This window comes from Rattus norvegicus, chromosome 2, assembly GCF_036323735.1.
Source record: "Rattus norvegicus strain BN/NHsdMcwi chromosome 2, GRCr8, whole genome shotgun sequence".
Lineage (NCBI taxonomy): Eukaryota > Metazoa > Chordata > Mammalia > Rodentia > Muridae > Rattus > Rattus norvegicus.
Genome location: NC_086020.1, coordinates 57,354,354 through 57,370,588, shown reverse-complemented (window position 1 = coordinate 57,370,588; position 16,235 = coordinate 57,354,354). Strand labels below are relative to the sequence as shown.

The following is a 16,235-nucleotide window of genomic DNA, read 5'->3' as shown; positions in this document are numbered from 1 at the left end:
AGATGTGTAAGTAAATGAATAAACAAAATGTGTGCTTACCCTAGATTAAATTTAAAGTAGCAGCTTAGAAATGACTTTATGAGTTCTGTTGAGAAATATAATAATACTCAAAGAATGTTTGAATAAAAGTAAGCAGATATTAGCAAGAATGTACAGTTAAGAAAAATGACAAATTTTAAATGGAAATGGAATGCTCATTCTTGCTACAAAGACTCAATAGAGGGATAAAACTTTTACTGGACATAGGTAAGGTAAACGACTGTCTTCATTTGAATTGAGCTGATGCTCCAAAGGCCTGTGATGTTAGTGCTCAAACTGAGTGTCCTGGCAAGATTTATGCCAGCCTTTCACAAGGTAGACTTATCTGAAAGGAGGGAACTTTATTGAGAAAATGTCCCCATAAGACCCAGCTGTAAGGCATTTTCCTAGTGATTGCTGGGAGACGGCCCAGCCCATGGTGTGTGGTGCTATCCCTGGGCTGGAGGTCCTGGGTTCTCTAAGAAATCAGGCTGAAGCAAAGTCATGGAAGCAAGCCAGTAAGCACCATCCCTCCATGCCCTCTGCATCAGCTCCTGCCTCCAGGTTCCTGCCCTCTTTGAGTTCGTGTCCTGACTTCCTATGATGAACAGTGACACAGAAGTGTAATCTGAATGCTTTGGTCACGGCAGCAGTAACCCTAACTAAGACATTGAGAAAGTGCTGGAAAATTGGAAATGCTGGTCACCCTGGAAGACAGTTGGGGCAAGAATGAGTGAACTAGAAGACGAAGCTGGTAAGTTAATATAGGATCCATCCAGAGACAAAAAGGAATACAGAATTTAAAGGAGCCATTGGAATCATTTAGGAAAAGTTGAGACAGGGTTTCTATAGAAGGAACTCTGGATAAGAAGATTGAAATAAAACTTGGGAAGGAGGAAATACTGGAGTTTTTTAGAATAAAAGAAAGTGGTTGCTTTGGATCAGGCTAGCCAATATATAGGTATAGATAAAAAATAAGTTTGCATCTCTCTACACCACACTAAAGATGCTAAACCTGATGACAAGCTCCTCAGAGAGAAAGGTAGAATTCACTACAGGGGATGGCAGTCTCAAAAGCACATTATGTTGGTGACAATGGAAGTCAGAAGCTATCAAAGCCATCAGAGAGGTGGCTCAAAGGGTCAAGTACTTGTTGCACATTCATGAGGACCAGAGTTCAGAGCCCCAGCAACCTTGTAAAAATCCGGGTAAGAGGATGCTCCAATTTTAGTACTGGGTGGTGGAGAGGAGGATCATGGGGCTCACTGGGCAGCATTATAATCGAATGGTTCTAAGTTCAGTGAGAGACCTTGCCTCCAAAAAAATTAAAGAAAGAATAGAGGAAGACACCTGGCATTGACCTCTCTGTCCCGTTCTGTAGCCCCTGAAATCAGAAGCCATTCGAGTAAGTCTGCAAAGTGCTGAGGCAAAGTGACTCTTCATTTTAGAATATTTGAATTCAGGTAAATTTTCATTTAAGAGATTAAAATATAGCTGATTCAGTCAAATGAAGGCCATGTATACATTTTAGTATTTAACATCATACTCTTTCCAAATTGTCACTTCTCTGTCGGAACCCAGCATGCATGGGATGGGAGCACATGTTCCTCTATTTTTGCTGTGTCTGACAGAAACATACCATGTCACTTACTCTATTAGGGTTGTCTATAAGTGAAAGTGATGTTAATCTTCTCTAACTAGGAATTTTAATAACTTGCAATTGGGTTGGAAGATTGTGGTAAAGAGGGTAATAATCCTATTGTGTTAAGACCCTTACTGTGTTTAGAAGGGTAATAATGGAAATACTGACTAATTTTAGAAATTGTGATAGTTTGAAAAGGAGTGGCCCCCATAAGCTCATATATTTGCTCTCTTGATCTCCAGTAAACGAGCTGTTTGGAAGGATTAGGAGATGTTGCCTTGTTGGAGGAGGTGTGGCCTTGTTGGAGGAGATATGGTCTTGTTGGAGGAGATATGGTCTTGTTGGAGGAGGTGTGGTCTTGTTGGAGGAGGTATGGCCTTGGAGGAGGTGTGGTCTTGTTGGAGGATGTGTGGTCTTGTTGGAGGAAGTATGGTCTTGTTGGAGGAGGTGTGGTCTTGCTGGAGGAGGTGTGGTCTTGTTGGAGGATGTGTGGTCTTGTTGGAGGAGGTATGGCCTTGGAGGAGGTGTGGTCTTGTTGGAGGAGGTGTGGTCTTGTTGGAAGAGGTATGGCCTTGGAGGAGGTGTGGTCTTGTTGGAGGAGGTGTGGTCTTGGAGGTGTGGTCTTGTTGAAGGAGGTATGGTCTTGTTGGAGGAGGTGTGGTCTTGTTGGAGGAGGTATAGTCTTGTTGGAGGATGTGGGTCATTGGAAGTGGGCTTTGAAGTTTCCAAAGTCCACCCAGGATCAGTGTCTCTTTCCTCCTGCTGCCTGTGGATCAGGCTTTCAGCTCCACAGCCTTGCACGTCTGCCTGCCTGATGCCATGCTCCCCACCATGATGATAATAGACTAACCCTCTATGACTGTAAGCAAGCCCCAATTAAATGCTTCCTTTTATAACAGTTTCTGTAGCGATGGTGTCTCTTCATAGCAATAGAACAGTGACAAATTGTTAGACAGTATTCAAAAATTTCGTGTGTGTGTGTGTGTGTGTGTGTGTGTGTGTGTGTAAGAAGATACAAGATACAGGAGCCTAGAACAGGAGCATATGATATAGAAGACTGATAAACATTTGGTTTTATGACTACATCGAGTCAGGAGTTTCACCTGTGTGGGGAATGGGCTTTTGCATGATACAAGAGAAAGAGGACAGGAGTGAAATCAATAAAGGAGCAGGTGTGTTATCACATACAAACCTCACACTCATGAGACAGAGGCAAGTGGAGTTTTGTAAGGATGAGGCTAGCGTATATGTATGTGTATTGTATGTGTATGTGTATATGATGTATATGTATGTGTATGTGCATGTGTATATGTATGTGTATATTTATGTATGTATACATACCACATATGTGTATAATACACATGTAATATTTATACATTGATACACATACATACATAGAGATATTCTTATATATGTTCTATATGCATATATATGTATAATATATAATACACACACATATATAAAATGTAAAATCACTTAGTTATCCATATGAAAACATATCAGATGCCCACCTCAGGTCACAAATGTAAACAAAATCCTGATGCTTAAAGATTTAAGTGTCCATATTAAATCTTTAAGAAAACACATTCAAGGAAAAACTAAGAAATGGCTTTAATATTTAGTGGTAAGGAATAACTTCTTTAAAATCACATCAAAACCAGAAATGATAGCAAATGTCTGTAAAATTCGACAGCATTAAAAATTTAAATGCGGGGTTGGGGATTTAGCTCAGTGGTAGAGCGCTTGCCTAGGAAGCGCAAGGCCCTGGGTTCAGTCCCCAGCTCCGAGAAAAAAAATTTAAATGCCTGACCAGCATGACGGCTTAGCAAATGTGCTTGTTGACAAGCCTGACTACCTGAGTTACACTTATGCGGTCCACAAGGTGAAAGGAGAGAGCCATTTCCATAAGTTTGCCCTTTGAACTGCACATGCCTGCTCTGGTCTGTGCATACCCCTCCCGTCCAAGCACACATAAGTAAATAAGCATCATTTAAAATATTTTAAAATATCTGTATGAAAAGAGATAGCGAAATGAAAGTGAGCAGGAAGTCAGTTATTGAGAGGATAAACTTCGCACAGCTTACCCAAGACTAGAACCTGAAGTAGATAAGAAAACTCAGCGAACCAGCCGAAAAAGAGAGTGCGTAAGAGCAGAGTAAGAGAGTGTACACCCTTACACCAGTTTTGAAAATTTGGAAGTTGAAAATTGTGGCAAGAAACGAAGCGCCCGGTAATCGACGAAGTGATTGTAATTGAACTCTACATCTGTTCAGTGGGCGGGCCCGCTGCCTCAACGTGATGACCACGTGTTAACACGGTAACAATACACGGAAAAGAGAGAAAACCTTAAAAACCATTGAAAACCGAAACAGTGTTACATTAAAGATTCTAAATAGATATCATATGCTATTTTGTAAGTACCCATAGATGAAACGAAAGTATAAAAACATGACCGTGAAGGCCAAATGCTACTTTCAAATCAGGCATTCCTCTATAGAGGGAAGGAAAGACTCAGAACCAAAAGGGGGCAAAAAGCAAAATTCCACTTATTAAGGGGCTGTCGAAGTGCTAATATGCACTAATATAGCAGGTGAGAAAAGGGATATTTGTTATATTATTAAATGAAGTACGTATTTAATATATTTATCTAATTTTGAGATAGAGTCTCACTATGGGGCCCTAGGAGGCCTCGAATTCATGTCCTGGTTCTACATCTCCATTACTGGGGTTACAGACACGGACTCCTATCTTTTATGGTGTTATATTTAATAGGAGGACACAGAAGAAACAAAGGTCAAACAGGATGCCCATCCAAGCACTGGGGAAGTGATAGTGCAGTTACCAAACCAAGAACTGGAGGACCACACCCATTCACTTCAGAACAAATTCAGTGTGTCTCAGCCTGTGCTCCCAGCCTGTGCTCCCAGCCTGTGCTCCCAGCCTGTGCTCCCAGAGGCAACCCTTACTTCATGCCACACACACTGGCAAAATAAGATGTCACTCAGAGATGGAAATGTTCATCCTTGGCTTAAAACGTGCCTGGTGTTACACAAGAATCTTTATGTTTTCACATCCTTGGATTACTATGAAATGCAGGGAGCTTGGAGTAGAGTCCTCACGGGAACCTTTTCTAGCTCTGATGTTCTTGGAGCATCATCTTCCAACTGGGTCTCCATTATAGTCCCTCACCTTACTCACTGGATTGTTTTCAGAGCCATTCCTAAACCTCAGAACCTGTACACTTCTTCTTTAATTTGGTGATATCTAAGACTGGGGGTGTGCGGGGACACTTTGAGGAATGGGGTGGGGGGACTGATGATATTTAGGCATTAAGCCAAGATCAAGGCTATCCAAAGGATGCGCATCAGTTTAGAAGAAGCCCCACTCAAAACATGAATCAGCACACAGCACCAGATCTTTGACTTGGAAGGCTACAGTGACTCTTGTGTACAACTGTAAAATCAATTTCTATGACCAGAAGGATTGTGTCCTTAAAAATTCGCTTGCAGATAGCTTAGCCCCTAAAGCAGCAGTTCTCAGCCTGTGGGGAGACCTCTTTGGGAGTTGCATCTCAGATACCCTGGGTATCCGTTATGTATGTTATGATTAATAACAGTAGCAAAATTGCATTTTTGAAGTAGCAATGAGATCATTTTGTGCTTGGGGAACCATCACTGCATGAGGAACTGTATTAAAGGGCCACAGTGTTAGAAAGATTGAGAACCACTGTCCTCAAGCATGGTATTAGGTAGGACATCAAGGAGGTGTTTATGCACGATGGCTCCACATTCATACTCATGAAAGAGGCCAAGTGAGCTTGTTTGCCTCTTCTACCATAGGAGTACACAGTAGGAAGCTTGGCAGTCTGACAGCCTGGATGGGGGCTCTCACTAGAACCCTGTCATACTTAGACCTGATTTTGGACTTTACAACCTCCCAAACTATGAGGTGCATGCACATTTATGTTGTCTATAACCATGCAGTTAAGGCATTTTATTAAAGTAGTCAAAATAAAGTGGGCAGCCTTCAAGGTCCAGTAATCACGTGACTTTGGCCTATTCCCTAACCATAGCTTGTCACTCTCGGTCATCTCTCTCTCTCTCTCTCTCTCTCTCTCTCTCTCTCTCTCTCTCTCTCTCTCTCCCTCCCTCTCTCCCTTTTTCCCTCTCTCCCTCTCTCCCTCTCTCATGGTCTTTGAGACCCAAGCTACTGAATCCTGCTTTATAATTTTTTTTCGCATCTATGGTTTCTTCAACTGGAATTTTTGAGCCCGATCTCCCATGCCAAGTTCTTTTCACTAGGCTCCACCTCAGTTCCCATGTCACTGGTTTTGGGGAGGGTTATGGAGCTTCAGAAGCTGCCTCAAGGGTTCAGGGTGCAGGCAGAGTGGAGAACAAGCTCTGTCTTAAACCTCTGCTCAGTGTCTTCAGATCCTGTCTACAGAGACGGTCTCCCTCTGTTTTCTAAATCGGCTCCTTGATTATCTCCCTTAGGGATTAGGGTGCTGCATGTTTTCTTGGTGATTGTTCCCTCCCAAAGAGCAATGGCTCTCTAAGTATGGTCTAGTGGCTTCCTCAGTTGCAACAGGGAGATAATGCAAATTCTCAGGCCCCACTCTTAGCCTTCCTGTGGATCTTGAGGTACACCAGTCTGGGAAACAATCAGTGAATGAAGGCTTTTGGGGGAAAAGACCCTATCTGTGCTATTCACATGTTGTCTGCTGGGCTAGCAGAGCCCAGATGTGGAGAAATGGCTTAGCTAATCTTTGATGGATGGATGAGCGCTAACACACCTCAAACATATTTCATTAGTTACAGTTTCTATGTTGACAGAGGCTAAATGTAAAGAGTAAAACATGCCAAGGACCCAATTATAACCTTTACTTCATTACTCACTCTTCAAAACGTATGTATAAAATATATTTCAGCACACTTATGAGCACTTGAAAAACATTGCACATTATCAGAATATCTGCTTCTCTGTTCTCCAGTGGGTTTTATAAATTGGGCATTCCCGAAAGTACTTCTCATGTGGAAAGGTATCATCCTATTATTTCTCTTTAGAATGGTAAAATTGCCTACTCCGTGCAATCCTTTCAGTCTTAAGTTCCATAATATTATAAGGGACGACATCAGAGACAGTTTAGGCTAGATCTGTAGCTTACAGGGCTGCTCCAGAGGGTTCAGGTCAAGATCCCTTATGAAGGAATAAGGAAACTGAGCCTGGATCCCAGCACCCCTTGCTCAGTGGTCATGAGCTTGTAGAGCCCACCTATCTAGAAATCTCATATATTTGCCTTCATAGCACAAAGTGCTTTTGTGCTTCCTTCACACATCTCTGCAGTTTCCTTGCCTGGAGGTTGTCGGGAGAGGACAGTAGAAGGCAGATTTCCCAGTAACCACTTGGGATACCATATGTGGTAAGTGAGTAGAAGAGCTTGGGGGAGGGGAGGGATGAGGCTAAGAGACACTTAATCAGTTCAACTCTGCCTCTGAATTCTGGGGGCAAAGGAACACAATGCCAGGGACCCGCCCTTTCAGTGTCCGATCCCAAGGACACCTGACATACTTTCCTGGTTAGTACTCGGAAAACAGAATGTTTTCATGGCACTCAGGATAGAAGCAGGTACGGATATGGATTCCTTGTTTGGATAAAGATTATCTTTGTGAAGAATTCCCCTGCAACTCCAAGAGACAGTCCTGGGCTTTTATTTCCCGTGGAACTGCCTTTTAGGATATTACAAAATCTAGAAAAACCCAAGCTTTGAGAACAGACAGACTTGTGTTCATATCTCAATTCCAATATTTAATAGCTGTGTTACATACCACTAACCTACTTCCTCCAGCTAGGCCCCACCCCTGAAGGTACCACAATTTCCCAGAACTACCTCATGAATCCAAGCCTGGAAGGTTCGAGAATGGGAGGCCTTTTCCGTCTAACCCATTATACTGCCAATGTGCATTTTATAGCTGAGTGAACTAAGACTCAGAAAGACAGTGGGTAACCTGCAGGAGGTAAGGCCCAGCCGGAGGAAGTGGGTTACTGGTGTGTGTGTGTGGGTAGGTCTTATGGGTTATACACCAGCCTCAACTCCAGCCAAAGTGCTCTGCTTCCTGCTCTACGGAGATCTGAGCAGCAGCTTCACACCTCTGTTGCCGGGGGCAAGAGCTGTTCCTACCACCAAACCTTCTCTAACATAATGGGCTACATCTCCTTAAACGATCATCCAAAATAAGGCTACTCTCCTTAAGTTGTTCCTTAGCACTGCAACAAGGACAAAAACGAATGCAGGCAGCCAATGCCCTAAGAGCTATTATACAATTTAAATAACTTGTGTCTCTGGCTCACCAGTGTTAACTGCCAACATCCCACACTCCTTGAGAGTGTCTCTCTCTTCTTCAGAATCTATGTATTGGGGGTTGGAAGGAAGGAATCCAACCCTCCCCAGTGTCTGCCATGTGTCTGTGCCTTGGTAGCTGCTTTTATAATGACACTTTCCTGGGCTCATGAGCCCAGTAGGAAAATTGCTTCCAGTGCTGGCATCACTAGATGGAGAAAGAAGCCTGGAGCTTAAGCGACTTATAGAAAAGCATTAAGACTGGAAAGTAAAGTTAACCTATGAAAAGCGGTAAATGCAGATTATGTATGTATGTATGTATGTATGTATGTATGTATGTATGTATGTATGTACATATGTATGTACATATGTATATGTATCTTTCAAGAAGAAAGAGTCTTCCTGTTATAGTCTGTGAAAGGTAATTCTGGGGAGAGATAAAGACTAATCATAATCTGCAGACAGGTATGTGTATGTACAAACGTAGACGCACACATATACCACACTGCAGGGGGTGTTACTTATGCTGCCCTCAAGAGGCAAACTTTAGATGTATCATCAAGAAGAGAATTGGTATTGGAAGTCTTAATTAAATGTGTTGCGTTCTTTTGCCACCTTGTCATTTTATGGTAATTTTGTCAATGGAAAATCATTGATGCTATGATGGTCTTTCTTATATCACAGTAAGGAAAAGGGAGGAAATGAAATAAACCAACTGAAATGTTCAATTGTCCTAGTCTAGAGGAAGAGAGAGGGAAATAGAAATAAGACGAAAAAAATACCAGAAATCTCTAATCATATGAAAATGATTAAGATAAATTATTGATACCAACCACATAATTGTTTAAAATGCTCCATCACTAAGGATGACATTATAACATAGGTGTTAGGCAAGTTATTTTAAATTAAAATGCAATGGGGAATGGCTTTATCTATTATAATAGCACAGAAAATTATACTTATAAAATATGTATTTAAACGGATGAAAATCTAGAAAAAATAGATATAAATTTACAGACTGTCCCTTTGGATTTCTTTATTGTCTCATTTTTATAGATCTATACTTCCAAGAAGCTCTTGAGCTAAGATGTGTTACTTCTACAGTAAGAAAATGACAGTTCTGATGAAAGAGACAGTCGGTTAAGTTTCTTTTCCTTTCCCTAATTGTCACGTTGTTCCCCTTTAGAAATCCATACCCTGTAAGTCACTGTAAACCTTAGTGTCCTACTTTAGTTTTGAGGAAACTATCAGCACCTAAGTCAAACCGTTTTCTAAGAATCCCGGACCCCAGAGGCTCAGTGTGAAGAGGCTGCACAGTGATGACACCTCGGACGTACATAGCTGCGGGGAGGGCTGTGGGGCTCCATTTCTTCAGCTACTGTGAGCTCCCTCCCCTATGACTCTGCAACTCTCACTCATCTCTCTTCCTGCTCTTCCCTCCAGTGCAAGGTTATACTCTCTGACCTCTACACTTTCTTAATCCTGCCTCAAACAGTTCTGGAGGAACCCTCTGCTTTCCCCCATTACAGCAATTGTGGGCATCGCAGTCTCTCAGAGGCTGTCTTCTCGGTGGCCACCACCAAAGGAAGTGACTGTCTCTCTGTATCAAGAGAAGGGATGGCTCATTCCCAGTCGTTGGTGGGTGGTATGCAGAGATGGTTATGAGATTAAAAAAAAAAAAAACCCAAAACCAAAAACCAAAAACAGTTCTCTTCCTGAATCAGGGAGCAAAATCCCACACAGTTCAGGGAAGTTAATTCTTCATAGGTAAAGGATGGGCAAACCGTGGGGCAGAATGTTAGTGTAGCTCGGTGACATTACAGGTTAAGCTAGTTTTTTGTGGTACACCTGGGAACCCACTCACTATTTTAATGTGCTCCAAATAATGACTTTCAATTAACTTTGGGAACACAGCCTGTCCCTAAGGTTTGGGTTTACTTGAGTTTTGTTTTCTTTGCTCAATTAAAATAAACAAAATAACTCCTTTTCCAAAACCCCCACGTTGTCAAACCCTCAGCAGCAAAGCTGCCCAACACTGGGATCTTTGAGAACTAAAGTACTCACCCAGGGACCGTGAAGGACTATGCCACTACTTTGTCATGCAACCCTGTTCAGTGTCAAAGACAAAGAATCCAACTTTCCTTTCTGTGAGGCAGATACTTTCCTCCCTTCTGACAGCTAGAATCTGAAAAGGGAACTTCCAAAGCCTCGATCTCAAAGGGCATAGCAGACACAGCAGCTTCCTCAACACAAGAACAACAGTGGGCATGTGCCAGTTCCAAAGGCAGTGAGAACTTGGGCATGGGCCCCCTCTTCCCCAGTATAGAAGGTAAGTGTGCTTGCCCGGAGACAAGAGAGAGCCATAAAAATCCGTGACTTACCATGTTTATTGGAAAGAACCGATACGCCTTGCACTCTGTGACCCCGCAGATGCTGTGAGTCCGGCAGTGAATGTGCAAGTTAACTGTGAAGAGCCTACTTCCTTTTCTGAGCAGTGTGGTCTAACCAGCCTTCACACATTGATATGGAAGGGCCCTATTTGCATTTTATCTCAGTCCAGGAACATTGTATGACTGACCTTGTTTCTCTTTGTTGTAGTTGAGAAGGGATAGATGAAGCTTTGAGGGCTGAAAGATTAATACCAAATTGAAAAACTATCTGAATACTGAACTTTCAGTGTTACTAACTTTGGCTTTATTTAAAAGCCTCTATTTTTTGATATATGTGAGTGCAAATATTTATTATCTGACTACATCTATCTATCATCTACCTATCAATCATCTATCATCATATATCTATCAATCATCCTTCTATCCATCTATCCATATCTATTAATCTATTACCCATCTATCCATCCATCCACCCATCTATGAAGGACCCACATTAAAATATTAGTAGGGATTGACTTGACTGGAGGTACAACAAGTAATTATTGCTTTGTTCTGCACTCTTGGTTTCTAAGATTTCAAACCCAAAGACATATCACTTGAGTGAAAAATAACTATAAAATTATAAAGAGTAAAAGGATCCTGAGCATTTAATCAACAACTTTAATATATTAGAACCCATGCCCTGGAATTGAAGTGGCAGAAATATTCATTAAGCTTATCACAGAATGCCATTCATTTTATTCAGAAAACGCAGTGAATGTGCTTGCTAATTGTTAGTATTGCTGGCTAGTGTCGAACACTTCCAAGGCTCACAGTGCAAATATATTCTGAACTAGCTATAATTCACAGGATTTTATCTCAGAGCTCATCCACCCCAATCAGCCACTCTAAATAAATCCTAATATGCTTATATGGGCTAATATGTATTTAGCCCATTTATTTTGAGTGTAAAGTTTGTAATCAAAGTGAGTTTAAGGGCAAAGGTCATTTTCGGTTCCACAGTATAGCCAGCTGCACTCTGAGCACTTGGCTACAGGGCTCTAGCTTTGTGGTTAGGTCCTGGGGCGTTTATTTAGCACAGGGTCACCAAGTTTCTGCCCTGGACCCTGAGCTAACTTTAGTCACTACTATGTCCATACAAAATCAAACCTAAAAGAGAAAATATGTTCCCTGTTATTTCTTAAAAGTGAAAATATTTCTAAGAACCAGTGATTAGAAATAGAGATAGCATCATTGTTGAAGCAAGAGAGCAAGGCACAACTGGGAAGTCAGGTCAAGGGGTACAATGGAGTCTGATGATTGCTCTACCATCTTTAGACTTTATAAAAAGGGGTGGAGCTTAAGGTGTGGTCCTAATCTAGGAGGGTCACCAGCAACTGGAAATTTCAAGGTCTCTAATACTCAATAAACAGCTCATGAATGTAGGAGGACCCTCAGGGCCAAGCAGAGTTCTGGAACACAGGCTTTTAGATGTGACACATTTGGACACAAAGACATTGGGATGGAACTATCAGAAAATCGGATGGAATGGACATTGTCACAGTGCAGGTACTGGTTAGAGTTGAAAACAGTAGTCCCAAGTTAGGCTACATACCAGACTCATGTGGGAAGCTTTTAAAACATGTAACTATGCAAACTTCACCTCAGCCTCTAAACCAAGCTCTCTTGGGTGGAACCTAGGTATCAGGACTTCTTTAAATCTCCCAGTGAGTTCAAAGCTCTTGGAGGAATTTTCACCATGTGCTACAGGGTGGCTTATTCTTAGTTCACCATTCCCTCTATACTCCAAACTGAATGAAATGTAGCAATCACTTGTTAAACATTTAGCCAGTGAGACAAGCACTGTCATTTCAGTTATGTGACTTCCATTTGAACCTGTGCTTATCTCTAAATGCAGGCTGAGGTCCATTTCCGTTGCTACTGAAGGTCCCCCCACCTCCGAAATGCCCACTATAGACTTTTTTCTCTGATTAAGTCAAACAAAAAACATTTTTAAAAATTGGATGTTTTTTATTTACATTTCAAATCTTATCCCCTTTCCCGGTTTTCCCTCCAGAAACCTGCTATCCCACCACCCCCATCCTCTGCCTCCATGAGGGTGCTTCCCCCTCCCTCCTGCCTCCCTGCCCTGGCATTCCCCTATATTGGGGCATCAAGCCTTCACAGGACCAAGGGCCTCTCCTCCCACCGATGCCAGACAAGGCCATCCTCTGCTATATATGGGGCTGGAGCCCTGGGTCCTTCCATGTGTACTCTTTGGTTGCTGGTTTAGTCCCTGGGTGCTCGGAAATGGGGGTTGCTACTGAAGTTTTAAGACACTTTGGCTAAGACAGGAAAGGCAAAGTGTTGCATTTCCCAACTCTAAAAATCCACTATGTTTCTATTTTTAGTTTTTGGAATTTTAGGAGATAAGTGAAGCATCATAGCTTGCAAACCATATTTCCTGTGAAGTTAGTTAAATCCATCAGACCCTGAGTGAAATGATGAAGCAAGAAATGCACAAAGGCACTAGAGATGCACATCCATGTCATGGGATCATCTTCAAAAGACAAAGTTGCATTTAAGCTTGAGCTCTCAAAGCACCCGTTTTCCGGGCAGAGAGGAGTCACTCAGGGAATGCAAAGTGTAGATAATTCTTCAAACCGTGGGATAGGTACTCCCTTTTCCTATTTGCATTGCAGGAAATACTTTTTTTTTTTTTTTTTTTTGTTCAGGCAAAGGAGAAATGAGCCCGCTGCAGCTCCAGTGGTTGCCATAGTAACCACATGGAAATGGTGAGGCATATAGGCATATTGGGCTGGGAAAAGAAACCAATTGAATGTAAAAAGGAAAAGTCAATCTACAAGTAGAGGAAGGAGAAGCAGTGACAAAATTTAAGTAACACTAGTGATCATGTTTTCAAAACACTCTTAACATTTCACCAATTGTATCATCAAAGGAGCATGGTGCCCAACACTGATAGGCCTGGATGGAAGATCTGAGGAGAGAGCATAGGATGGCGGTTGTCACCTCTTCCTGGAAGCCTCTTCGGACATTCACTCCACGCCCCCCCACCCCCCCCACCCCCGGCTACTTGCTGCAGTCCCCCAGATGATGCTTTTTCACTGCATTTCTTTTATGGCTTGCCAGTGACGTCACATGGGTTGGCTTAGGCTGCTCACCAGATTCTCACCTCTTTCCATGAGAATTAATTTTCACACTCTGCCCTACCCCCAGCCCCAGATCATAAATTAGTTTCTTAAAGAGACCTGTTTGGGCTCACAGGTTCTTTTTTTTAAATCTGATGAAGAGAGCACATGGCTTTGTATGTTAAGACTGCGTGCGTATGCCCTCCCACAAAGCCCATTGTGGGAGTATGCTCAGCTAAAACAGAACCATACACTGAGAAGGGTGCACTGTTGCTCTTTGGTGTTGATGCAATGCTGAATCAAAATCAGGCTTGGTTAGTGACCCGACTCCCCACCCCACCCCCACCCCACCAGCAATGTCAACTAAAACCCTTATTTTATAAGCTTGTGTCTTTTTTCATTCACATGCATTTGGACTGCGCCAGCAAAGGGCAACTGAGAGTCCTGAAGCAGAGTCATAGGAGTTCACGGGTATTCTAAGGCCAGATATGGAACAACCAGGAAGACTGAAAGCCAGAAGAGCCGTGGTTAAGGAAGTTGGGTATGGAAGAGTGCACACTTCCTTAATTAGGCCTGTTCTCTTTTTACTTTTTTGAGTCTGTTTTGTTGTTGTTGTTTTCCCCCGTTCTTTCTAATTTTTAGGAAAGCAACTGTATTTTAGAACATCAAGAATCTGGGAACTGGGGGTTGGGGATTTAGCTCAGTGGCCTGGGTTCGGTCCCCAGCTCCGGAAAAAAAAGAACAAAAAAAAAAAAAAAAAAAAAAGAATCTGGGAACTGGAGTCATGCTGAGCAGGTAAAAGTGACTGTTGCTTTTTCAGAGGACCCGAGATTGGTTTCTAGCACCCATGTAGGGTGACTTACAACACCTATAACTAGGCCTCCAGGGGAGTCTGGAGCATTTGACCTCCACAGACACATGCCTGTGAACATGCCCACATGTGCTCTCACATATTTATAATTGAAAACAATAAAAGTAAAACTGTTCAGGGGCTGGAGAGATGGCTCAGCAGTGAAGGGCAATTGTTGCTTTTACAGAGGACTTAGGGCCAGCCTCCACATGGCTACTCACAACCATCAGTATGTCCAGTTCCTGGGGATCTGGCACCCCTTCTGATCTCCAAGAGCACCTGGCAGGCATGTGGTATGCAGACTTACATGCAGACAAAACACTTATGTGCATAAAATAGAAAAAATAAGTCTAAAAATCTATTAGAACATCAAGGATCTGGAAGAAAGAATTGTATTGGCTTTCAATGACAAATGAACTTCACCCTTTGGCCAGAGGAGAGTTTTTAATATGCTTCAGTTGGAAGAGCAAGGAACAGCTGTCCCTCCAAGGTGAACCCGGTGACCGTTTACAGTCTGTACTATAACCATGCTATAGCAGACCTGTGGAAGAGCAACCCAGATTCTAAACAGTCTTTCATCATCCCAACTGACACGGCGAGCAAAAAGACAAAGGCCACAGTTTACCCTTGAATCCCATGTTCTGTGGTTTTGCTGTTGGGTTTCTAACTCAGGTCTTCTCCTTCCCTTGGGGATATTTGGGGACTTGAATCTCTGTGGTTCTGTTGCCTCCTTTGTTTCTTACTTTGTGGGTCCATGTCTATTCTTAGAGATGCAACCCAGGAGCAATCTCTCTGTCATAATTTTGTGTCCTTTACCCAGTTGAAGAAATGAACTGATATGCACACCTTTGGAGGCGAGGGCTCTGTCTTTGCTGACTGGGAAATGGTAACTCCTGCTTCAGTGGGCAGAAGAGAGAATACATCCCACATGAAGAAAAGTAGATTTTTGCATTGTCCTCTTCTGTCCTCCCTCCTCTTCTTCCCCTCCCTCAACTCTTCTTCCTCTCCTCCCTCTCCCCCTTTCCTCCTTCCTCCTTCCTTTCCCCAAGTTTCTTTGCCAACAGGAAGGATCATTTGCAGGACTGCTTTGTGATTTTACAGACCAAGAGACTATAAGAGGGGGTATGTTTATTTTCTTAGTCTTATATTAAGATTCAGAAACAGGAATCATTTACTTTCAATACAGTAAAAGAATGAAATAGTATTTTGTTTCAATATAGTAAAATCTCTAGATTTTACTTTTTCCCTTAAGACATTCTCCTCATTTCGTCCCACATACACTCTCTGTACCTTAGACTCACCCCATTTCTCCATTTGTACTCAATGTGGGAGCCACCAGGCAGGAAGCCTCTCTGCATACATAATAGCAACCTGCTATTAACTTACCCATGCACAGGTAGAGCCTGCTGACACTCTTCCTGGAGGTCAGAAGGGGATATTTCTATATTTAATTATGTGGTACATTTTGGAAGGCAACTATGCTTACCTTTATACCCCCAGTGCATTCTGTTTTAAAATTTTCTATTATTTTATATGTATGATTGTTTTGCGTGCATGCATGTCCATGTACCATGTGTGGGTGTGGTCAGTGCCCAGAGAATGCAGAAAAGGCATTGGAACCTTATACCTGGAGTTACAAATATTTGTGAGCTGCCATGTGGGTGCTAGGAATCCAACCCAGTTCCCCTGTGTATGAAGACAGTGTTCTTAGTTACTGAGCCACTTCTCTACATACAGCACTGATGCATTCTTATGGGTTGTTTTGGAAGTCTGTGATTTTTACCTAATGATACTAGGAGAACCTATAATGCATCTTTGAATCCCAAATTATTAGAACCTGATTTTCAAGCAGTTCAATGTCATTCTGACT

At 42.3% G+C, this 16,235-nt stretch overlaps 1 protein-coding gene and 1 long non-coding RNA gene across 9 annotated transcripts in view; one reads left to right on the top strand and one right to left on the bottom strand.

Annotated features, from left to right (window-relative positions):
• Nucleotides 1-10,505, bottom strand: part of Fyb1 (FYN binding protein 1) — a 148,526-nt gene extending 138,021 nt beyond the window's left edge. For all 8 annotated transcript variants that reach the window (XR_010063635.1, XR_010063636.1, XR_005500334.2 and 5 more), the window contains exon 1: nt 10,379-10,505. Coding sequence is in view for 4 of the 8 variants with exons in the window: in XM_006232019.5 (XP_006232081.1) it covers nt 10,379-10,381 (3 nt within the window). In the remaining 4 variants the exon portion in view is untranslated. The remainder of the gene's footprint in view (nt 1-10,378) is intronic.
• On the top strand, nt 10,215-14,283 carry LOC120100733 (uncharacterized). The gene is made up of 2 exons (XR_005500717.2): nt 10,215-10,326; nt 13,326-14,283. It is a non-coding gene; the product is annotated as an uncharacterized LOC120100733 (long non-coding RNA).
• Nucleotides 14,284-16,235: the final 1,952 nt, after the last annotated feature.